This window comes from Coregonus lavaretus, assembly GCF_964263955.1.
Source record: "Coregonus lavaretus genome assembly, chromosome: 28".
NCBI classification, from domain to species: domain Eukaryota; kingdom Metazoa; phylum Chordata; class Actinopteri; order Salmoniformes; family Salmonidae; genus Coregonus; species Coregonus lavaretus.
The window spans coordinates 29,723,607-29,744,162 of NC_140015.1; the positions used below are offsets into that span (position 1 = coordinate 29,723,607).

At 40.9% G+C, this 20,556-nt stretch overlaps 1 protein-coding gene across 1 annotated transcript; it reads left to right on the forward strand.

Annotated features, from left to right (window-relative positions):
* Nucleotides 1-283: 283 nt before the first annotated feature.
* Nucleotides 284-20,239, forward strand: LOC311103743 (hexosaminidase D-like). The gene is made up of 14 exons (XM_084145384.1): nt 284-791; nt 2,372-2,467; nt 2,667-2,961; nt 5,085-5,194; nt 5,440-5,527; nt 9,446-9,610; nt 9,860-10,043; nt 10,291-10,362; nt 11,908-12,112; nt 12,518-12,600; nt 13,974-14,049; nt 16,194-16,292; nt 16,444-16,533; nt 17,853-20,239. Exons 2-14 carry the CDS (start codon nt 2,382-2,384, stop codon nt 18,043-18,045), a joined length of 1,746 nt encoding a protein of 581 aa, XP_084001510.1. The 5' UTR covers nt 284-791; nt 2,372-2,381; the 3' UTR covers nt 18,046-20,239.
* The last annotated feature ends 317 nt before the right edge of the window (nt 20,240-20,556 follow it).

Consider the following 20,556-nt stretch of genomic DNA (forward strand, 5'->3'; position numbering starts at 1 on the left):
GGATTTATTTTCTTTTCAGATGTAGGTAATAATTGCCTTTTTGCCACCTATTACATGGCCAACTCTGATGTCTGAAATGATCATTTATATAAATGTAACCAAGACTGTGGCGAATTTTAATTTGCAAAATATTCCAGCATTGGAAATATTTCACATGACATGTTTGCTCTGTAATGTGTGAGTTTCTCCATACAATCTATGTCCCTGTCATTCTCTATATTAGCCACAAGGGGGCAAACGTGTCCACAGCATGACATTGATGTGACCCCTCATGATTTCCGTATTATTTTCATATGATTTTCGAATGGATACCCACCAACAGTGCCACCCAGCATATTTTTTAAAAAGCATTGCGAAAAGATGGTGCTCTGTTCTGTGCAGCAGAATATACTAGAGTAGAGAGAAGTTGCACTCATCCTCACATAAATAAATGATCCAGGCTAGAAAGTTGACTTTTATCTGATCTGTCCACATAATCTTTGGAATAGCTGTTGTGCCTGTGTTTCAGGCATTTCACATTGCGGAATTAGTCTCAAAAACTGCCTTGGGTCGGCTTTGGGGTGAGTTCGTTTGACAGTTCGCTGCTCGCGCTCACAGCAAATGCGCGTTTCGATGGCTTGTAGTGTGTGTGAAGAGATGCCAATAGTGTAACGCGGAAGTTCGTTAGTTTACAGTTGTTGTGCATTTTGTGTACAGTAGACCTTCCACCAAATTCTGTGTTCAAGTTCTTTTTTTTTCTGGGCATTGTAAGTGTTTAAACATATTAGGACAACAAACACGCTCCTCACCCGGTAAGTATCAACAGTAGCCTACCGTTATCTACGTTTAATCTACATCGTCATAGAGTTGATGCATTGACACCTGTGAAGTTGGATAGTCTACTGTTCATGCAATTCATTCATATTGAAAATATAAACGGCAGCGCTGTAGTGGAGGCTATACGCAGGTATACGCCGTATACCCACTTTTTCCCAGTGGGAATTGCAAATAGGCTACCCACTTTTAATACCCAAAGATTCGTATCAAAGTAGCCTAGTGTAGTGGAGGTATACACCGTATCAATTATGTAGGCTAGTACAATAGAGAAATCATGCACAAAGTATACTACACAATCGCAAAGTACGTGAAATATATCCACATGGGCGCAGCACACATAGCCTAGTTTCAACGGAATACAATCTTTCAGGCAGGGGTGAAAGTCCAATTAATTTCTTCCTGGTACGGGACCTCCTATTTCCACCCGCAACATATTTCCAGCATACAAACAAACAGTGGTGAATGGAAAGATACATCTGTTACACAAAACACCAATAATGACATTTGGCAATTGTCATTAGGCTAGAATGTATGCGTCCAATGCTGTCTGCGCGCGTCTCGGTTGTCGGCCACTCATCTGCCTTGGCAAAATGTCAGTGTGCTCGTCGAACAGCAACGTGTTTTGGAGCTTAGGCTGCTCCCATTTTCATGCCTCTGACATGCGGTAATGATAAAATGTTGTGTAATATCCTACAGTTTCCTTGACATTTTGTTTTAATTATTGTGATAGGCTCATGTTTTACCGGAACCGGTAAGGCATACCCCCACAATTTATTTTGCCTGGACACCGTACCGGACCGCCTTACTTTCACCTTGGCTTTCAGGCAGCAAGAGCGCGCAGCGTAAAAGTAACAGTATAATATAAATAGTAAAGTAAAGTACAGATACCCTCCCAAAAAACAACGTCATATTTTTACTTAAGTACTTTACAGCACTGGTTTGAACTTATGATATCTACCAGTAAATGCTAACTAAGGCAACAATGGGTATGCAAACCAGGTATTGAAAAAGTTTGGTCCGAAGTTTGGTTGAATCAATGCAATGCGCAATTAAGTCATCATGCGCTGTTTGAATGAACATCTCTAAAGGCTTTCCCAAAACCCTTCCCAATTAAAGGTTGACCTCAAATTAGGCCTACCTGGCAGAATTATATAATGAGGATTTGTATCAAGTGAGAGGGCATTTGTTTAGCAAACTCAGCCATCGCATGTAAACTGCAGGCCTACATTCTACAGGACAGAAACACTGCTAGCCAAATGGTATTTTGCTCAGTGCACAATTGAATTAAAGGGCAACTACACCCTCCCTCAAAAATGTTGTTGTGGACGTAGAACATCCAATTTGAGTATTTTCTTAATATAAAAAAGTGTGATTTTAAGAGTGAAAACCTGAAAAAACTATAGGAAAACTTGTGCTTTGAACTTGAATGATTTATTGTTTGTGTATTGTTATGTTTTTCAGTGTATTTGACTGCCATGTGGGTATTATTAAAAACTTGAACTTGAAAATGAAACTTGAAGAACTTGCAATATTATTTTATATTCCTCTCTGTCAGCTGAAGCACCATGGCAACAAAAAGGCAGGCCCTCAGAGCTGTTGTACTTTGTCTGGTGCTTGTTGCTGCTGTCAAACTTCTGCTTTCGGATTCCAGGTGAGACATCCTACCATAGGCACAATCCTCATTCATTGAGGTGTTTGTAGACTTATATGATATAATATTGTGTTTTTCATAGCCTCTTGGGACAGCCGTTCGTTCTGGGTGCCAAGTATATTTTATTAAGACTTTTTCAAGCCTTCATTAGTCTTCAGAAGAAAAAAATATATATATGTTTAAATCTGTCTTGTTCCAGAACTGAAAGGAATCAGAAGTTGGCCAACATGGATGCTGGCTCATTTTGGCACCAGGGACCAAAGGTGAAGGAGGCTGTTACTGTACACAAGTCAGAGGTTATAAACTCTTTTTTGAACCGGGCCCAGAAACCAGAGGTTCCAGATCCTCCAGTAGAAAATGATTCCCCACCACAGAATCCAGAGGGGGCGGACACAGGGAAAATAGTAGCACCTCTGGAAACCAGCAAAGGCCCTGCAAGAATAGTACACCTGGATCTGAAAGGTGCTGCACCCAAAGTCAAATACATGAAGCAGGTGAGAAAAGTTGTTCTCTCCTTGAGGTGGATCCCCAAAAAGTATTATTTGCAGGGCCTTTACGGTAAGTCACTCTGGATAAGAGCGTCTGCTAAATGACTAAAATGTCAAATGTAAATGTATTATTTATAAGGTGTAGTCCTTTTCTGCAGTCAAATGACGTAGTGGCCTGATGGGTGGAATGTTGTTAATATAATTTAATCATTCATAAACATGTTGTTTCTATGTTAATTAATTATATTTCAGTCTTCTGTGATGTATATAAAGTGTAATATTGGGATGCAAACTCAAAATTGAATACATTTCAACTCTATATCTGACATGGCACAGGTGTCAACTTTTTTTTTTTAAGCCCATAACCATGTGTGTGAGGTGTATACTTTTGTTTCAAAGTAGATTTGTTTAAGGCTACCAATGACCCTGATTTAGCCCACTGCAGTAAAAGGTTTTAAGATTCATATTTTAATGGAGATACTGGCATATTGGTAGTCTTATTTATGTAGTATAGCTATATACACTACCAGTCAAAAGTTTGGACACACCTACTCATTCCAGGGGTTTTCTTTATTTTTACTATTTCCTACATTGTGGAATAATAGTGAAGACATCAGAACTATGAAATAACACATATGAAGTCATGTAGTAACCAAAAAAGTGTTAAACAAATCAAAATATATTTTGCCTTGATGACAGATTTGCACACTTTTGGCATTCTCTCAACCAGCTTCATGAGGTAGTCACCTGGAATGCATTTCAATTAACAGGTGTGCCTTCTTAAAAGTTAATTTGTGGAATGTATTTCCTTCTTAATGCGTTTGAGCCAATCAGTTGTGTTGTGACAAGGTAGGGGTGGTATACAGAAGATAGCCCTATTTGGTAAAAGACCAAGTCCATATTATGGCAAGAACAGCTCAAATAAGCAAAGATAAATGACAGTCCATCATTACATTAAGACATGAAGGTCAGTCAATACAGAGAACTTTGAAAGTTTCTTCAAGTGCAGTCGCAAAAACCATCAAGCGCTATGATGAAACTGGCTCTCATGAGGACCGCCACAGGAATGGAAGACCCAGAGTTAACTCTGCTGCAGAGGATAAGTTCATTAGAGGTACCAGCCTCAGAAATTGCAGCCCAAATAAATGCTTCACAGAGTTCAAGTAACAGACACATCTCAACATCAACTGTTCAGAGGGGACTGTGTGAATCAGTCCTTCATGGTCGAATTGCTGCAAAGAAACCACTACTAAAGGACACCAATAAGAAGAAGAGACCAGCTTGGGCCAAGAAACACGAGCATTAGACCGGTGGAAATTTGTCCTTTGGTCTGGAGTCCAAATTGGAGATTTTGGGTTCTAACCGCCGTGTCTTTGTGAGACGCGGTGTTGGTGAACGGATGATCTCCGCATGTGTATTTCCCACCGTAAAACATGGAGGAGGAGGTGTTATGGTGTGGGGGTGCTTTGCTGGTGACACGGTCTGTGATTTATTTAGAATTCAAGGCACACTTAACCAGCATGGCTACCACAGCCTTCTACAGCAATACGCCATCCCATCTGGTTTGAGCTTAGTGGGAATATCATTTGTTTTTCAACATCACAATGACCCAACACACCTCCAGGCTGTGTAAGGGCTATTTTACCAAGAATGTGAGTGATGGAGTGCTGCATCAGATTACCTGGCCTCCACAATCCCCCGACCTCAACCCAATTGAGATGGTTTGGGATGAGTCGGACTAAAGAGTGAAGGAAAAGCAGCCAAAAAGCATATGTGGGAACTCCTTCAAGACTGTTGGAAAAGCATTCCAGGTGAAGCTGGTTGAGAAAATGGCAAGTGTGCAAAACTGTCATCAAGGCAAAGGGTGGCTATTTGAAGATTCTCAAATATAAAATATACTTTGATTTGTTTAACACTTTTTTGTTTACTACATGATTCCATATGTGTTATTTCATAGTTAAGATGTCTTCACTATTATTCTACAGTGTAGAAAATAGTAAAAAATAAAGAAAAACCCTTGAATGAGTAGGGTGTCCAAACTTTTGACTAGTAGTGTAATCGAATTGAACAAATGCAGTATACTGCTTCATCCATCAGAACCAAAATCATTGTGATGGTTTCCATTCCAGATCTTCCCTCTCTTCTCCTCTCTGGGTGCTGATGGTGTTCTGATAGAGTACGAGGACATGTTTCCCTATCATGGAAACCTGACGATTCTCAGGTCACCGTATGCCTACAGGTGAGCACCAAACGGTGATGTCTCAGTCAATTTATGATTGATAGGGAAAAACTAGGGCCTGGAGTTTTCCTCTTCAGATCGCATGGCAAAGGAAAAACTCCTGGTCCTGATGATAAAACTATGTCAGAACTAGGATGTACAATCCATAGAGACACATGTATTACTGTTCTATTTAGTGTTCTATTTAAATATGTGTCACAATGATTAGCAGTGTGCTGTCTATCTCTGTGTTCTCTGTTAAACAGTATGGAAGATATCGAGGAGATAAAGAGACTAGCCAAACTCAACAAGCTGGAGCTGATTCCTTTAGTGCAAGTGTTTGGACACCTCGAGGTAAGTCAGGGATACTGTCTATATCAGTGATATAGTGGTAAAAAAATGTGGTGGTTACGCTGATCACCGTTCACGGTAAGTAAAGTAATGCTCCCTATACTTTCAATGCATTTTTCCCGCAAAAGGTGGGTAAACGCCCACGCAAAATAGAAAAGGGGCTTAAACAGCATTTACGTGTGTTTACCCTCCACTAAATACTAAATACTGCACAATTTAAACACTTGCCCCCAACCCCCCTACCCCAAAACATGTGTAAATATTGGACTATAAATTGTGCCTTCCTGTATTATAGTTATGCTAAAATGTTTATTCTATTCTACTGAGCCATTTACTTTATGTTCGTATTCTTATCTTGTATTATTTCTTATTGTTGTTGCATTGTCGAGAAGGAACCTGCAAGTAAGCATTTCGTTGGATGGTGTATACAGTGAGGGAAAAAAGTATTTGATCCCCTGCTGATTTTGTATGTTTGCCCACTGACAAAGAAATGATCAGTCTATAATTTTAATGGTAGGTTTATTTGAACAGTGAGAGACAGAATAACAACAAGAAAATCCAGAAAAACGCATGTCAAAAATGTTATAAATTGATTTGCATTTTAATGAGGGAAATAAGTATTTGACCCCTCTGCAAAACATGACTTAGTACTTGGTGGCAAAACTCTTGTTGGCAATCACAGAGGTCAGATGTTTCTTCCCACTTCTCTTTCTATTCTGGTTAGAGCCAGTTTGCGCAAGTTCTGTGAAGGGAGTAGTACACAGCGTTGTACAAGATCTTCAGTTTCTTGGCAATTTCTCGCATGGAATAGCCTTCATTTCTCAGAACAAGAATAGACTGACGAGTTTCAGAAGAAAATTCTTTGTTTCTGGCCATTTTGAGCCTGTAATCGAACCCACAATTGCTGATGCTCCAGATACTCAACTAGTCTCAAGAAGGCCAGTTTTATTGCTCCTTTAATCAGCACAACAGTTTTCAGCTGTGCTAACATAATTGCAAAAGGGTTTTCTAATTATCATTTAGCCTTTTAAAATGATAAACTTGGATTAGCAAACACAACGTGCCATTGGAACACAGGACTGATGGTTGTTGATAATGGGCCTCTGTACGCCTATGTAGATATTCCATTAAATATCAGCCGTTTCCAGCTACAATAGCCATTTACAACATTAACAATGTCTACACTGTTAAATTTTTTTGTCCATTAAAATAACATCAAATTGATCAGAAATAATAATAATAACATGCTATTTAGCAGACGCTTTTATCCAAAGCGACTTACAGTCATGTGTGCATACATTTTTACGTATGGGTGGTCCTCTGTAGCTCAATTGGTAGAGCATGGCGCTTGTAACGCCAGTGTAGTGGGTTCGATCTCCGGGACCACCCATACGTAAAAATGTATGCACACATGACTGTAAGTCGCTTTGGATAAAAGCGTCTACTAAATAGCATATTATTATTATTATTATTATTATTTCTGATCAATTTGATGTTATTTTAATGGACAAAAAAATTGCTTTTCTTTCGAAAACAAGGACATTTCTAAGTGACCCCAAACTTTTGAACGGTAGTGTATATATACAGTGGGGAAAAAAAGTATTTAGTCAGCCACCAATTGTGCAAGTTCTCCCACTTAAAAAGATGAGAGAGGCCTGTAATTTTCATCATAGGTACACGTCAACTATGACAGACAAATTGAGGAAAAAAAATCCAGAAAATCACATTGTAGGATTTGTAATGAATTTATTTGCAAATTATGGTGGAAAATAAGTATTTGGTCACCTACAAACAAGCAAGATTTCTGGCTCTCACAGACCTGTAACTTCTTCTTTAAGAGGCTCCTCTGTCCTCCTCTCGTTACCTGTATTAATGGCACCTGTTTGAACTTGTTATCAGTATAAAAGACACCTGTCCACAACCTCAAACAGTCACACTCCAAACTCCACTATGGCCAAGACCAAAGAGCTGTCAAAGGTAACCAGAAACTAAATTGTAGACCTGCACCAGGCTGGGAAGACTGAATCTGCAATAGGTAAGCAGCTTGGTTTGAAGAAATCAACTGTGGGAGCAATTATTAGGAAATGGAAGACATACAAGACCACTGATAATCTCCCTCGATATGGGTCTCCACGCAAGATCTTACCCCGTGGGGTCAAAATGATCACAAGAACGGTGAGCAAAAATCCCAGAACCACACGGGGGGACCTAGTGAATGACCTGCAGAGAGCTGGGACCAAAGTAACAAAGCCTACCATCAGTAACACACTACGCCGCCAGGGACTCAAATCCTGCAGTGCCAGACGTGTCCCCCTGCTTAAGCCAGTACATGTCCAGGCCCGTCTGAAGTTTGCTAGAGTGCATTTGGATGATCCAGAAGAGGATTGGGAGAATGTCATATGGTCAGATGAAACCAAAATATATATCGTGTTTGGAGGACAAAGAATGCTGAGTTGCATCCAAAGGACACCATACCTACTGTGAAGCGTGGGGGTGGAAACATCATGCTTTGGGGCTGTTTTTCTGCAAAGGGACCAGGACGACTGATCCGTGTAAAGGAAAGAATGAATGGGGCCATGTATCGTGAGATTTTGAGTGAAAACCTCCTTCCATCAGCAAGGGCATTGAAGATGAAACGTGGCTGGGTCTTTCAGCATGACAATGATCCCAAACACCCCGCCCGGGCAACGAAGGAGTGGCTTCGTAAGAAGCATTTCAAGGTCCTGGAGTGGCCTAGCCAGTCTCCAGATCTCAACCCCATAGAAAATCTTTGGAGGGAGTTGAAAGTCCGTGTTGCCCAGTGACAGCCCCAAAACATCACTGCTCTAGAAGAGATCTGCATGGAGGAATGGGCCAAAATACCAGCAACAGTGTGTGAAAACCTTGTGAAGACTTACAGAAAATGTTTGACCTGTGTCATTGCCAACAAAGGGTATATAACAAAGTATTGAGAAACTTTTGTTATTGACCAAATACTTATTTTCCACCATAATTTGCAAATAAATTCATTAAAAATCCTACAATGTGATTTTCTGGATTTTTATTTCTCATTTTGTCTGTCATAGTTGACGTGTACCTACGATGAAAATTACAGGCCTCTCTCATATTTTTAAGTGGGAGAACTTGCACAATTGGTGGCTGACTAAATACATTTTTCCCCCACTGTATATATATATATTTTTTTATGTATATATTTTCCTTTATTATTTTCTCCTAACCCTACCACCCCTCACCTAATTGGCGTAAACTAATGGACAACAACACTTAGGCTTCCACTTACAGCTTACAGTGAGGGAAAAAAGTATTTGATCCCCTGCTGATTTTGTACGTTTGCCCACTGACAAAGACATGATCAGTCTATCATTTTAATGGTAGGTTTATTTGAACAGTGAGAGACAGAATAACAACAAGAAAATCCAGATAAACGCATGTCAAAAATATTATGAATTGATTTGCATTTTAATGAGGGAAGTATTTGACCCCTCTGCAAAACATGACTTAGTACTTGGTGGCAAAACTCTTGTTGGCAATCACAGAGGTCAGATGTTTCTTGTAGTTGGCCACCAGGTTTGCACACATCTCAGGAGGGATTTTGTCCCACTCCTCTTTGCAGATCTTCTCCAAGTCATTAAGGTTTCGAGGCTGATGTTTGTCAACATGACCTAAAATGAGAAGATAACTTGTGTTATATTGTAACCATACCAGAAAAGCAAGAATAACTATACATTCCTTGGAATGCTCGTTTTCAGTCATGATCACATTAAGTCGACCAGAGCCATGCTAGATATCTATCTAAATATATGGCTCTTAGAGAGACCATTCAATACTATTGTGTAATGAAATATAACCACTGTTGCCTGTGTCAAAACTATGTCAGAAATCTCCTCTTTCATCTGTCCTCCTCTTTCTTCCTCTGGATAGTTTGTGTTGAAGCATGAGAGGTATTTCCACCTGAGGGAGGTGAGGGCCTTCCCTAACAGTCTGAACCCCCACCATCCTGGCTCTGTGGCTCTGGTCAAGGACATGGTCTCCCAGGTCATGGACTGTCATCCTGACGCACGCTGGTTCCACATGGGGGCTGATGAGGTGTGTGTGTGTGTGTGTATGCCGTGTGTTTGTATGTGTATGAACTAGAACACTACTACTGTTTGTAATCGTATCGGTCTGTAGGACTTTGCGTTCAACAGGATATTGAGATATGCAAATACAGTGCAAGTAGATAGTTACAAGGCCAATGAGATAGGCCTACATTATTCATACCCCCTGGTTTCTATAGTTCCATTCATAATACAGTGTGTGTGTGTGTGTGTGTGTGTGTGTGTCCATATTCCTCAGGTGAGGGGTCTGGGAGAGAGCCAGGACTCTAAAAACTGGTTACATAGCAACAAGGGGGATGTTGGGAAAATGTTCCTGAACCATGCAGTGTCATTGGCCCGTTTCATCACAGAGAGGAGGTCAGGGGTCAGAGTGATTCTGTGGGACGACATGTTGAGGAAGATCAGCCCTGCCACTATCAAAGGTGTGATGATGAGATCACCTAGCACTCCTACTGTACTGTGTATTGATTAAATGAATGTATGTTTTTGTAATTATAACTGACTGACTTCAGGACTCACAAGTACTTGTATGTTATATATATATTTTTACTTTATACCATGTTTATTACAATGAATTATGCCATGTGCATTACAATGGACATTGTTAAACCCCACTAAGTGTCTGACTAGTTGCTCTATAACTGATTGTTCATCTATTCATACCTCTAGAGTCAGGCCTGCAGGATCTTGCTTCCCCAACAATATGGAACTATTTGAAGAAAATGGATACAGATGGTATAGGTATGTTTATGTTTTCAGTTTTGAAAACTGCTAAGCCATCATTACATTTTTTGTAATCGTGTTTTTTTCCTTCTAAAATTCCACCCCAGATACAAACATACACATATGAACAACAACTTACAGACGCACACAAACATTGACTACAGTTAATCTGCCTAGACCCGCATGCTCACACCCCCATTCCTAGTGCCTGCATTGGTTTTTGACACATGGCCTTAAATTGTACCAATTCGTTTTTCTCGGTCGCCCATGCTATTTAAATATTTAAATAATAAATCATTAGATTTTTCCATTGTGTTAATGATGGCGGATTGATTGATTTCAAGTTTTTAGTATACGTATTTTCAAGATGAGTGATGAGAAGTGAATCGTCCAGCCCATTGGGTATCTCACTACACCCCCATATGCCATATGTCTTGAAATATGCAGACAGACGGATTAAAAGACATTTACATTGTAATACTTCTGACAGCCAACTTTCTAGCTCCGCCCACAACTTTTGGACTTTATAGCATTCCCAGAAAGCACGGATTATTGAGTCATTGTTCATTTTACACTTAAGACATGACTCTGCCGTTGTGCTGTAGAATTTGTGAATTTTGTCTCTTGTACAGTTTAATAAATTCTATACATTAGTTTAAACTGGACTAAGCATACTTTTTCGTTAACTGTAATTTCGTTAGTTATGTTCCAACCTCCCCTCCATCATGTGCCAACATCAGTTCCTTTTAAGTCTTGGTTCCAATAGTTTATATTTGTTCTAAGAGATTGTCAGTTGGATAGGCTCTCTGCAAGGTTTTATATATCTTACCTTTCATATGAATATCCTTTTATGACTCAAATAAGATTCAAATCGAAATTTTGTGATATGAAACTTTTAAGTTGCATGTATTTGAAAATATCAACATTGGTCAGTCCCAAATTGCTTTTTAATTCAACCAAATACATGTATTTCCTATTACCAATTTATTTAAGGTTTCTATGCCTTTAGTTTTCCATGTGGACCAATTAATCGGTCAATTCTGAAAAGCTATCCAAGGATTGTTCCATAGGGTTGTATTTTATGGGAGTGATATTGGTTCTTGTAGAATACGTTTCATTTTCTTCCATATTGTTATAGTGTTCGTAACTATGAAGTTGTTCATGTTCTTAGCTTTATCCTTTGAAAATAGACACGTAAAAATATTCTGGGGATGAGCATGTTCAATATGTACTCATTGTTCCTCTTTAGTATATTTAACTATATGTCGTAAGTAAAAGCCCTGGGTAGCGAGTTGATACAATTCCAAGTCTGGAAGGTTAAAACCACCCTCAGACATAGGAAGATATAAAACTTTTCTTTTTATTTTATGAATTTGATTTGCCCATATAAAGTATGTTATGACCAAGTATACTTTTTTAAATAATGTCTTTGGTGGGGTAATTGGGATTACTGATGACACGTTAGAGTCTAGACCATTGTAAAAGTGTTTACACTTTTTGAATAAGAGAGGGAAAATATTGTGTTTACCAATACCCCATTTTAATGTTTTCTATTTTGAACAGGAACATTGATATCTAGATACCATGAGGCCGGTTTCAAGGGTGTATGGTTCGCCAGTGCATTCAAAGGGGGCACAGGTATTGACCAGCGATGGACCCCTCTTGACTATCACCTACAGAACCATCTGTCATGGATAAAGGTCATGAACTCTATGACCAAATACCCCTCCATAACCCTCCATGGCATCCTGCTAACTGGATGGCAAAGGTAAGACATTGATTAGGGTTGCAACATTTCAGTAACTTTTCCAAAATTCCAAGGTTTTCCAGAAATCCTGGTTGGAGGATTCCGGATTTCATGCTTATTCCCTTCTGATTCCAGCAATCTTCCAAAAGGGATTTCTGGAAAACCTGGCAATTTGGGGGAAATTACCAGAATTGTGCAACCCTGACACTAATCAATCACAATTGACTCTGATACTGATAACGTCTTGGGAATGTTCAAAGTGTATGTACTAAACCAGAGCATGCAGAAGATATACTGTATAAGGCATAACTCATTCCATTGGCCCATTAAACTTGGTAACTAAACCAACTGTAGGATCATGTCTTTTACTGTGTGTCTGTGTTATGAAACAGTGCACCTCAGTGTTTGAAATATTTGACCCTTCAGGTTTGAGCACCATACAGTGTTGTGTGAACTCCTCCCAGTTGGCATTCCCTCCCTGGCTATGTGTCTACAGAGCTTAAAGCATGGTAAGTGCCAGGGTAAATGTAAAATAGAGACCTTCTCGCAGTCGTAAGGACAAAGATTCAGCAGGAGGCAGGCAGGTAGAGGTGCAAATGAGTGTTTTTTTATTTTTATTTACACAGCACTGGTGATGAGGGTGATACATTTACAAGTTGATATATTTACAAACGTCTGACTTCTAAATGTCAGTATTCAAAAAGAAAAAACCTCCTAACAGGAAAAACCTACCCTAAGCATAAAGGCACAGGTGGTAGAGACCTGCACGGGCATGAATTTTAAGCCCAAGCCCTAACCATGCCTGTGACGTTAAGACCCTAACCAGGCCTGATTGCTTCTGCCAAATTTAAGGCCCGGCCCTGCCCGAAGCCCAAAATCAGAAATAACTTCCTCTGTTAGTAAATCCATTAGCTGCTCCTCTCTGTCTGTCACTCGCTCCTTGCGCGGAGCTCGCTCTGCATGCGCATTTCTCATGGCGGCTCCGAGTCTGTGAATATCCATAGCAACGGCAAGTGACACTTTGCTCTTTGAAAATCTTATATCTTGAAAACTTCACTGCTGACAAAAAAAAACTTTGGGATTGTATCAACAGTAAACTAATGAAAAACATACCAAAAGATAGTTGTTGAGTTTATTTTTTTTCCTTTAAATACCATAATCCACACCCATCCTGGCACTATGTGAGCGTGGGTGCATTCAACATTTACAAGGCTGAGAAACCAGACAGAAAACTGGTGAATATAATTAAATAAACCAAAGCTTCTTACTCAGAAGTGTTTTGCGCAGTTTGTGAGCTCTCCAAAGAACGTGTCCACTACGATAATGAGAACGGAATGAATGTATTAATACTGTAAATTACCGTAACCAGACATTCTAAATGTGCGAATGGTGGGGATTAACAGTAACTTCACTGATGATTACATATTTAGCGGGGGCATTGGTAAACACCACAGGAGGCTGGTGAGGGGAGGATGGCTCATAATAATGGATGGAATGGAGTAAATGGAATGGTATTAAACATATGGAAACCATGTGTTTGATGTGTTTGATACCATTCCATTAATTCCGTTCCAGCCATTACAATGAGCCTATCCTACCCAATTAAGGTGCTACCAGCCACCTGTGGTAAACACTGGCAAACAAAGGGCAAACAATTCACTCAATTAAGAAATGAATGTGCTCGAAATAGGTGGGAGTCAGTGCGCATTTACGTGCCTACAGCGCACCTTCGCCACAGGAAATAACAGAAATATAGGGTGGGTGGGCACACAAAGTGGGGATTATTGAATATATGGCAAAGATTTTGGCAAAATAGTCCACAAATAAAGTATTACAGTATACCGGTCTTGTAACTAACATAATGCATGCGTCTGCTGGACAGGTGCATTTGACGAAAAGGCAAAGATGGAGGCTCACCACATACTGGGCTGCAACATCAAGGTGGAGAAAGATATCTGGTTAGTAGTAAATCAAATCAAATCAAATGTTATTTGCAATGCAAATAGTCTGGGTAGCCATTTGATTAGATGGTCAGGAGTCTTATGGATTGGGGGTAGAAGCTGTTTAGAAGCCTCTTGGACCTAGACTTGGCGCTCCGGTACCGCTTGCCGTGCGGTAGCAGAGAGAACAGTCTATGACTAGGGTGTCTGGAGTCTTTGACAATTTTTAGGGCCTTCATCTGACACCGCCTGGTATAGAGGTCCTGGATGGCAGGAAGCTTGGCTCCAGTGATGTACTGGGCTGTACGCACTACCCTCTGTAGTGCCTTGCGGTCGGAGGCCGACCAGTTGCCATACCAGGCAGTGATGCAACCAGTCAGGATGCTCTCGATGGTGCAGCTGTAGAACCTTTTGAGTATCTGAGGACCCATGCCAAATCATTTCAGTCTCCTTAGGGGGAATAGGTTTTGTCGTGCCCTCTTCACGACTGTCTTGGTGTGCTTCGAACATGTTAGTTTGTTGGTGATGTGGACACCAAGGAACTTGAAGCTCTCAACCTGCTCCACTACAGCCCCGTCAATGAGAATGGGGGCGTGCTCGGTCCTCTTATTTTTCCTGTAGTCCACAATCATCTCCTTTGTCTTGTTGTCCTGGCACCACACGGCCAGGTCTCTGACCTCCTCCCTATAGGCTGTCTCGTCGTTGTCGTTGATCAGGCCTACCACTGTTGTGTCATTGGCAAACTTAATGATGGTGTTGGAGTCATGCCTGGCCATGCAGTCATGAGTGAACAGGGAGTACAGGAGGGGACTGAGCACGAACCCCTGAGGGGCCCCCGTGTTGAGGATCAGCGTGGCGGATGTGTTGTTACCTACACTTACCACCTGGGGGCGGCCCGTCAGGAAGTCCAGGATCCAGTTGCAGAGGGAGGTGTTTAGTCCAAGGGTCCTTAGCTTAGTGATGAGCTTTGAGGGCACTATGGTGTTGAACGCTGAGCTGTAGTCAATGAATAGCATTCTCACATAGGTGTTCCTTTTGTCCAGGTGTGAAAGGTCAGTGTGGAGCACAATAGAGATTGCATCATCTGTGGATCTGTTGGAGCGGTATGCAAATTCGGTAGTCATTTAGGCAGGTTACCTTAGAGTTCTTGGGCACAGGGACTATGGTGGTCTGCTTGAAACATGTTGGTATTACAGACTCAGACAGGGAGAGGTTGAAAATGTCAGTGAAGACACTTGCCAGTTGGTCAGCGCATGCTCGGAGTACACGTCCTGGTAATCCGTCTGGCCCTGCGGCCTTGTGAATGTTGACCTGTTTAAAGGTCTTACTCACATCGGCTACGGAGAGCGTGATCACACAGTCGCCCGGAACAGCTGATGCTCTCATGCATGTTTGAGTGTTACTTGCCTCGAAGCGAGCATAGAAGTAATTCAGCTCGTCTGGTAGGCTTGTGTCACACTCTTTGAAAGCGGTAGCTCTACCCTTTAGCTCAGTGCGGATGTTGCCTGTAATCCATGGCTTCTGGTTGGGGTATGTACGTACAGTCACTGTTGGGACAACGTCATCGATGCACTTATTGATGAAGCCAGTGACTGATGTGGTGTACTCCTCAATGCCATCGGAAGAATCCTGGAACATATTCCAGTCTGTGGTAGCAAAACAGTCCTGTAGCTTAGTATCTGCTTCATCTGACCACTTTTTTATTGACCTAGTCACTGGTGCTTCCTGCTTTAGTTTTTGCTTGTAAGCAGGAGGATAGAATTATGGTCAGATTTGCCAAATGGAGGGCGAGGGAGAGCTTTGTACGCGCAAGAGTGTAGTAATCTCAATTTCAATGTTTTTGAACATTACGATTTAATCAAATGTGATGACCTTTCTTCAGTCAACTTCAACGGAAATACTGTTTTGTATTATGAGAAAGAGCAATTGCAATTTTCTAGAGTAAGGAAAACGTACACCTGAATTTGTGAGGAAGGTGGAACTTGGTGATTTCTCTTTTGTGTCGGAGCAAGAGTGTGTGGCTACATTCCTTTCTTAAGTCAACCTGAACTGTACCATGTCACATATAGTTTACTTGAAATGCCTTGCTTTGTGAACTTAACAAAACATATGTTGTTTAGTAAAGTGCTTGACCTTTCTTTCCTTTTCCTCTGCCTCTTTAGTGAGGGGAGTGGAGCCTTCTCAGGCTCTCAGATCTACCACATGGTGCTTTACATTCACACAAACCTGCAGAAGGAGGTGGAAGCCCTCATGAAACACTAGTAAGCATCCATCGCTTTTGTTTTTATTTGTGATTCAAGAGTGCGAAGAAGACCACATAAGCAATGAGAAGTCATTCAGAAGCAAAGAAAATACAATATATTTTTCTGATGGCAATGTATTGTCTATTCATCTGATGTTTATCTCACACAGCCACATCAAAGGGGGTTTCAGTCGCTACCACAGAAAATACAATTTTGCAAATTCAAGAATTATAGAATTCTTTCAAGATCAGCTGAATAAGTAAGTAATGCTTTTTTTTAAATTCTTGATGGTTAGCCATCATCTTTCTCTTCACCACAGAGATGAGACATTATCTGGATGTATGAGAGATATTAACGCCACAGAGATGAGACATTATCTGGATGTATGAGAGATATTAACGCCACAGAGATGAGACATTATTTGGATGTATGAAAGATATTAACGCCACAGAGATGAGACATTATCTGGATGTATGAGAGATATTAACGTCACAGAGATGAGACATTATCTGGATGTATGAGAGATATTAACGCCACAGAGATGAGACATTATCTGGATGTATGAGAGATATTAACGCCACAGAGATGAGACATTATCTGGAGATATTTACATTTACATTTACATTTTAGTCATTTAGCAGACACTCTTATCCAGAGCAACTTACAGTTACTGAGTGCATACATTTTTCATACTGCCCCCCCCGTGGGAATCGAACCCACAACCCTGGCGTTGCAAACGCCATGCTCTACCAACTGAGCTACACAGGGCAATAAAACCTTGCCTGGAAATGCAAGACACAGATGACTATAAGCACGATTAGCAGTCATACATTCTGTAGCACTCGATTGCTCCACATTGAACGGCCCACTTCTTTCAGACAAATGATGCAGTAGTGCTGCTGTAGTAATAACAAAATAATACAAAAATAACAGCAAATATGATCACAAGAGGGGAAAAACTAACACGCTTCACTTCAGAGTTCTGGTGCTGATAGGAACATGTTCTTTCCAAACTCTAAAAGCTAGGACTACGAATACTACATTTATCAAATACTCCAATATGTCCACAGTCCACTATCTTACCTAGATAGAAACAACTATGTTCTCAGAAATAAAAACTACTTCAGGCCAAACTGAGCTGAGTTCGTGGCAGGGGAGTACTTCAAGTGTTTAAGTAACTATTGTTCACATTCACACTCAACCCAATCACTCTCACACACACACACACACACACACACACACACACACACACACACACACACACACACACACACACAAATACAATATATTCGCATAGTGGTCCTAAGGTTACTAATAGTATAGCCTGTACGACCTACAAGGACCAGCCAAGAAACACATTTGGGCCATGGCTGCCCTAAAGACACAGGTAGTAACATCTGGACCAGGGATAAAGCACACCAACCACTGGTCCACCAGAAAAATAAGAGCCAAGCTATCAATAGGAAAATAAAAGGAAACCATATGAGAGATGGTATGAGAGATATTCAGCCACTTGGAGGACAATCGAATAAAAAAGTGCAGCTACTTCATTAGTTAAACCTTTGTCTCCTCTTCCAGACTGTTGGATAAGTGGGAGACGTACATGGAGAACTTCCGCATGGAGATGGAGGGCATCTACTTCCCAGACACAGTGGAGGAGTGGATGGAGGAGAATGTCAACGCCAACATGGATGTACTGAGAGAGAATGCCCGGGATGCCGAGCGAATCCTAAAACTGAACGGACAGCCAAAGTCACTGAAGACCTTATAGGGACTTGTCTTGTACAATCTCCAGACCTGATGCTGTTGGGTTGGAACTTAGCACACAGTACCTGTTGCTGGTATGTCTAAAGGAGTTTTTCCTGACCATGTGACTTGACCAGGAAATACTCTGGGTCATAGTTATACTGGTGCTAGTTGTAGCCTGTAACTAGGGTCCACAATTTGGCTATCTGGCTTTACAAGGCATTAACTGTTTGATTGCACTGAATAGTGACGTGTCACATGGCTCATATTTATATAGCAAATCATGCTCTTTGCAGAATCTGCACTGAAGCTGTTTCTTTGTATGTTTGTTTTCTTGTTTGTTTGTGGTGGGGAGCTCTGATGAGAACAACATTCTGTTAAAACACTGTCTGTTCCTGTATATGTATTTTTTAGCTCCTCACTGTTGCCACATAATGATGCAACTAAGGGTTTTGCCAGTAACCATGGCATAATATGTTTTATACTGCTTGGAATGTTAGCATGAGTGCCTCGGATGGTCTATGGCAGGGGTGTCAAACGTCCGGCCCCGGCCCGCAAACAGGTTTAATCCGGCCCGCAAGATGATTTTGAAAAAACAAAACAAACAAAAAATGTTTTTGTAAAGTATAAAAATGCGCTGCAATTTTTCAATAAAATAAACTGCTGTTCCAATTGCGTCCACTGGATGGCGCAATAGCAATTGTGTTAAGCAAGCAAACTGTTTATACCGGGGCAGAGCAAGTAGGTCAAGCACGTGCAGCCAATGAGCTACTTTGTTTTGCCCGCGATATTTATTATGGCTTCTACTTTTAAATTTATGTGCTTTGGCACCCTCATTGCCCCAATATGTCTCTGTCAAAAAAGAGAAAAGTGGACGCAGAGTGCAGAGTGTTCCAAGAAAAATGGTCATCCTATTTATTCATGGAATTGAATGGGAAAGCTGTATGTTTGGTGTGTTCAGAGCATGTTGCAGTGCTGAAAGAATATAACCTTCGTCGCCACTATGTGAGTCTTCATGCCGACAAATATGACAACTTTCAAGGACAGCGGAGATGAGAGAAGGTGAATGAACTGTTGGCGGGTCTGAAGAAACAGCAGTCTGTGTTTACTCACAGCCGAGACATCAGTGACGCTGCAGTGAAAGCTAGCTACCTCATTGCTAATGAAATCGCAGTGGCTTCAAAACCATTTAGTGAGGGTGAATTTGTAAAAACATGCATGATGAAGGCAGCGGAGATTGTGTGCCCTGAAAAGCGGCAGGCTTTTGCAAATATCAGCCTGACAAGAAACACAGTTGCAGACAGGATTTCCGATCTTTCAGTGGATTTGGACAGCCAGTTGAAGCAAAAAGTAAAGTCATTTATTGCGTTTTCGGTTGCAATTGATGAAAGCACGGACATTACAGATGTTGCACAACTGGCCATTTTCATCCGCGGAGTTGATGACACATTGACCGTCACCGAGGAGTTCGTGGAGTTGGTGCCGATGACAGATACAACGACAGCAGCTGATATTTTTACCGCACTCGTCGGCGCGCTGGACAGGGTCGGAGTGGACTGGTCCCGCGCTGTCAGCCTGGCTACAGATGGTGCAGAGCACCTGAATAACTTGAACAAACAGCTGCAAGGGCGCAACAAAGTTGTCACGCAGTATTATGACAGCATACGTTCTTTCAAGTTGAAGCTGTCATTTTGGGAGACGCAACTTGCCGGTGGTGATGCAGCTCACTTCCCCTGTCTGAAAAATGTGTGCGCGACCCAACATGTGGCAGACATGAAGCGGTTCAAAGATAAAATAACGGGACTGTTACGGGAGTTTGAGCAACGCTTTCAGATGTATGTTTATATGTTTTTATGTTGATGTGCTATTGTTTTTAATTGATTTTATTTTATTTGTATATTTAACCTATTCTTGACTCTGTGGTTCTTGCACTTGTTTGGGGAACAGGATTTCATTATTTTTATCTACATTTCTGCCTGAGAAATGACACCCTGATATAGTTCTGTGATCTGTGAAACAGTTCTGTTAATCACTGAGGCATTGTGTGTTTGTGTGTTCTTTTTCTTTAGAATTTTCAAATAAACTTTACGTGTTTTATGATTAATAGTGATGTTGTGCTTGTACTATTTCGGACACACTGTCCTCAGGCTCCAGCTTTATGTTGTATGTTGATCGTATTAAAACAAAGAAAACAATCTGAAGTTGTTGTTTTTAAGTTATATATACCATGATTTTTCCGGTCCGGCCCACTTGGGAATAGATTTTCCTCCATGTGGCCCCTGAGCTAAAATGAGTTTGACACCCCTGGTCTATGGGTTATGAGCAAAGAGATGTTTATTACAAGTGTATGCTTGAATATGAACACTACAGAAAGGAACACTGATCCTGTTATGTTCAAATTGCGCTGTAAGATTCATGCAGTCTATATTATACTGCGACGTTAACGTGCCTGTACAGCTTACAGGATGTAGCTCTTTAAGTTCTATTGATGTGCTGCTGCACAGTCTCAAGTTAAAACACTGGCTCATTGTACAAC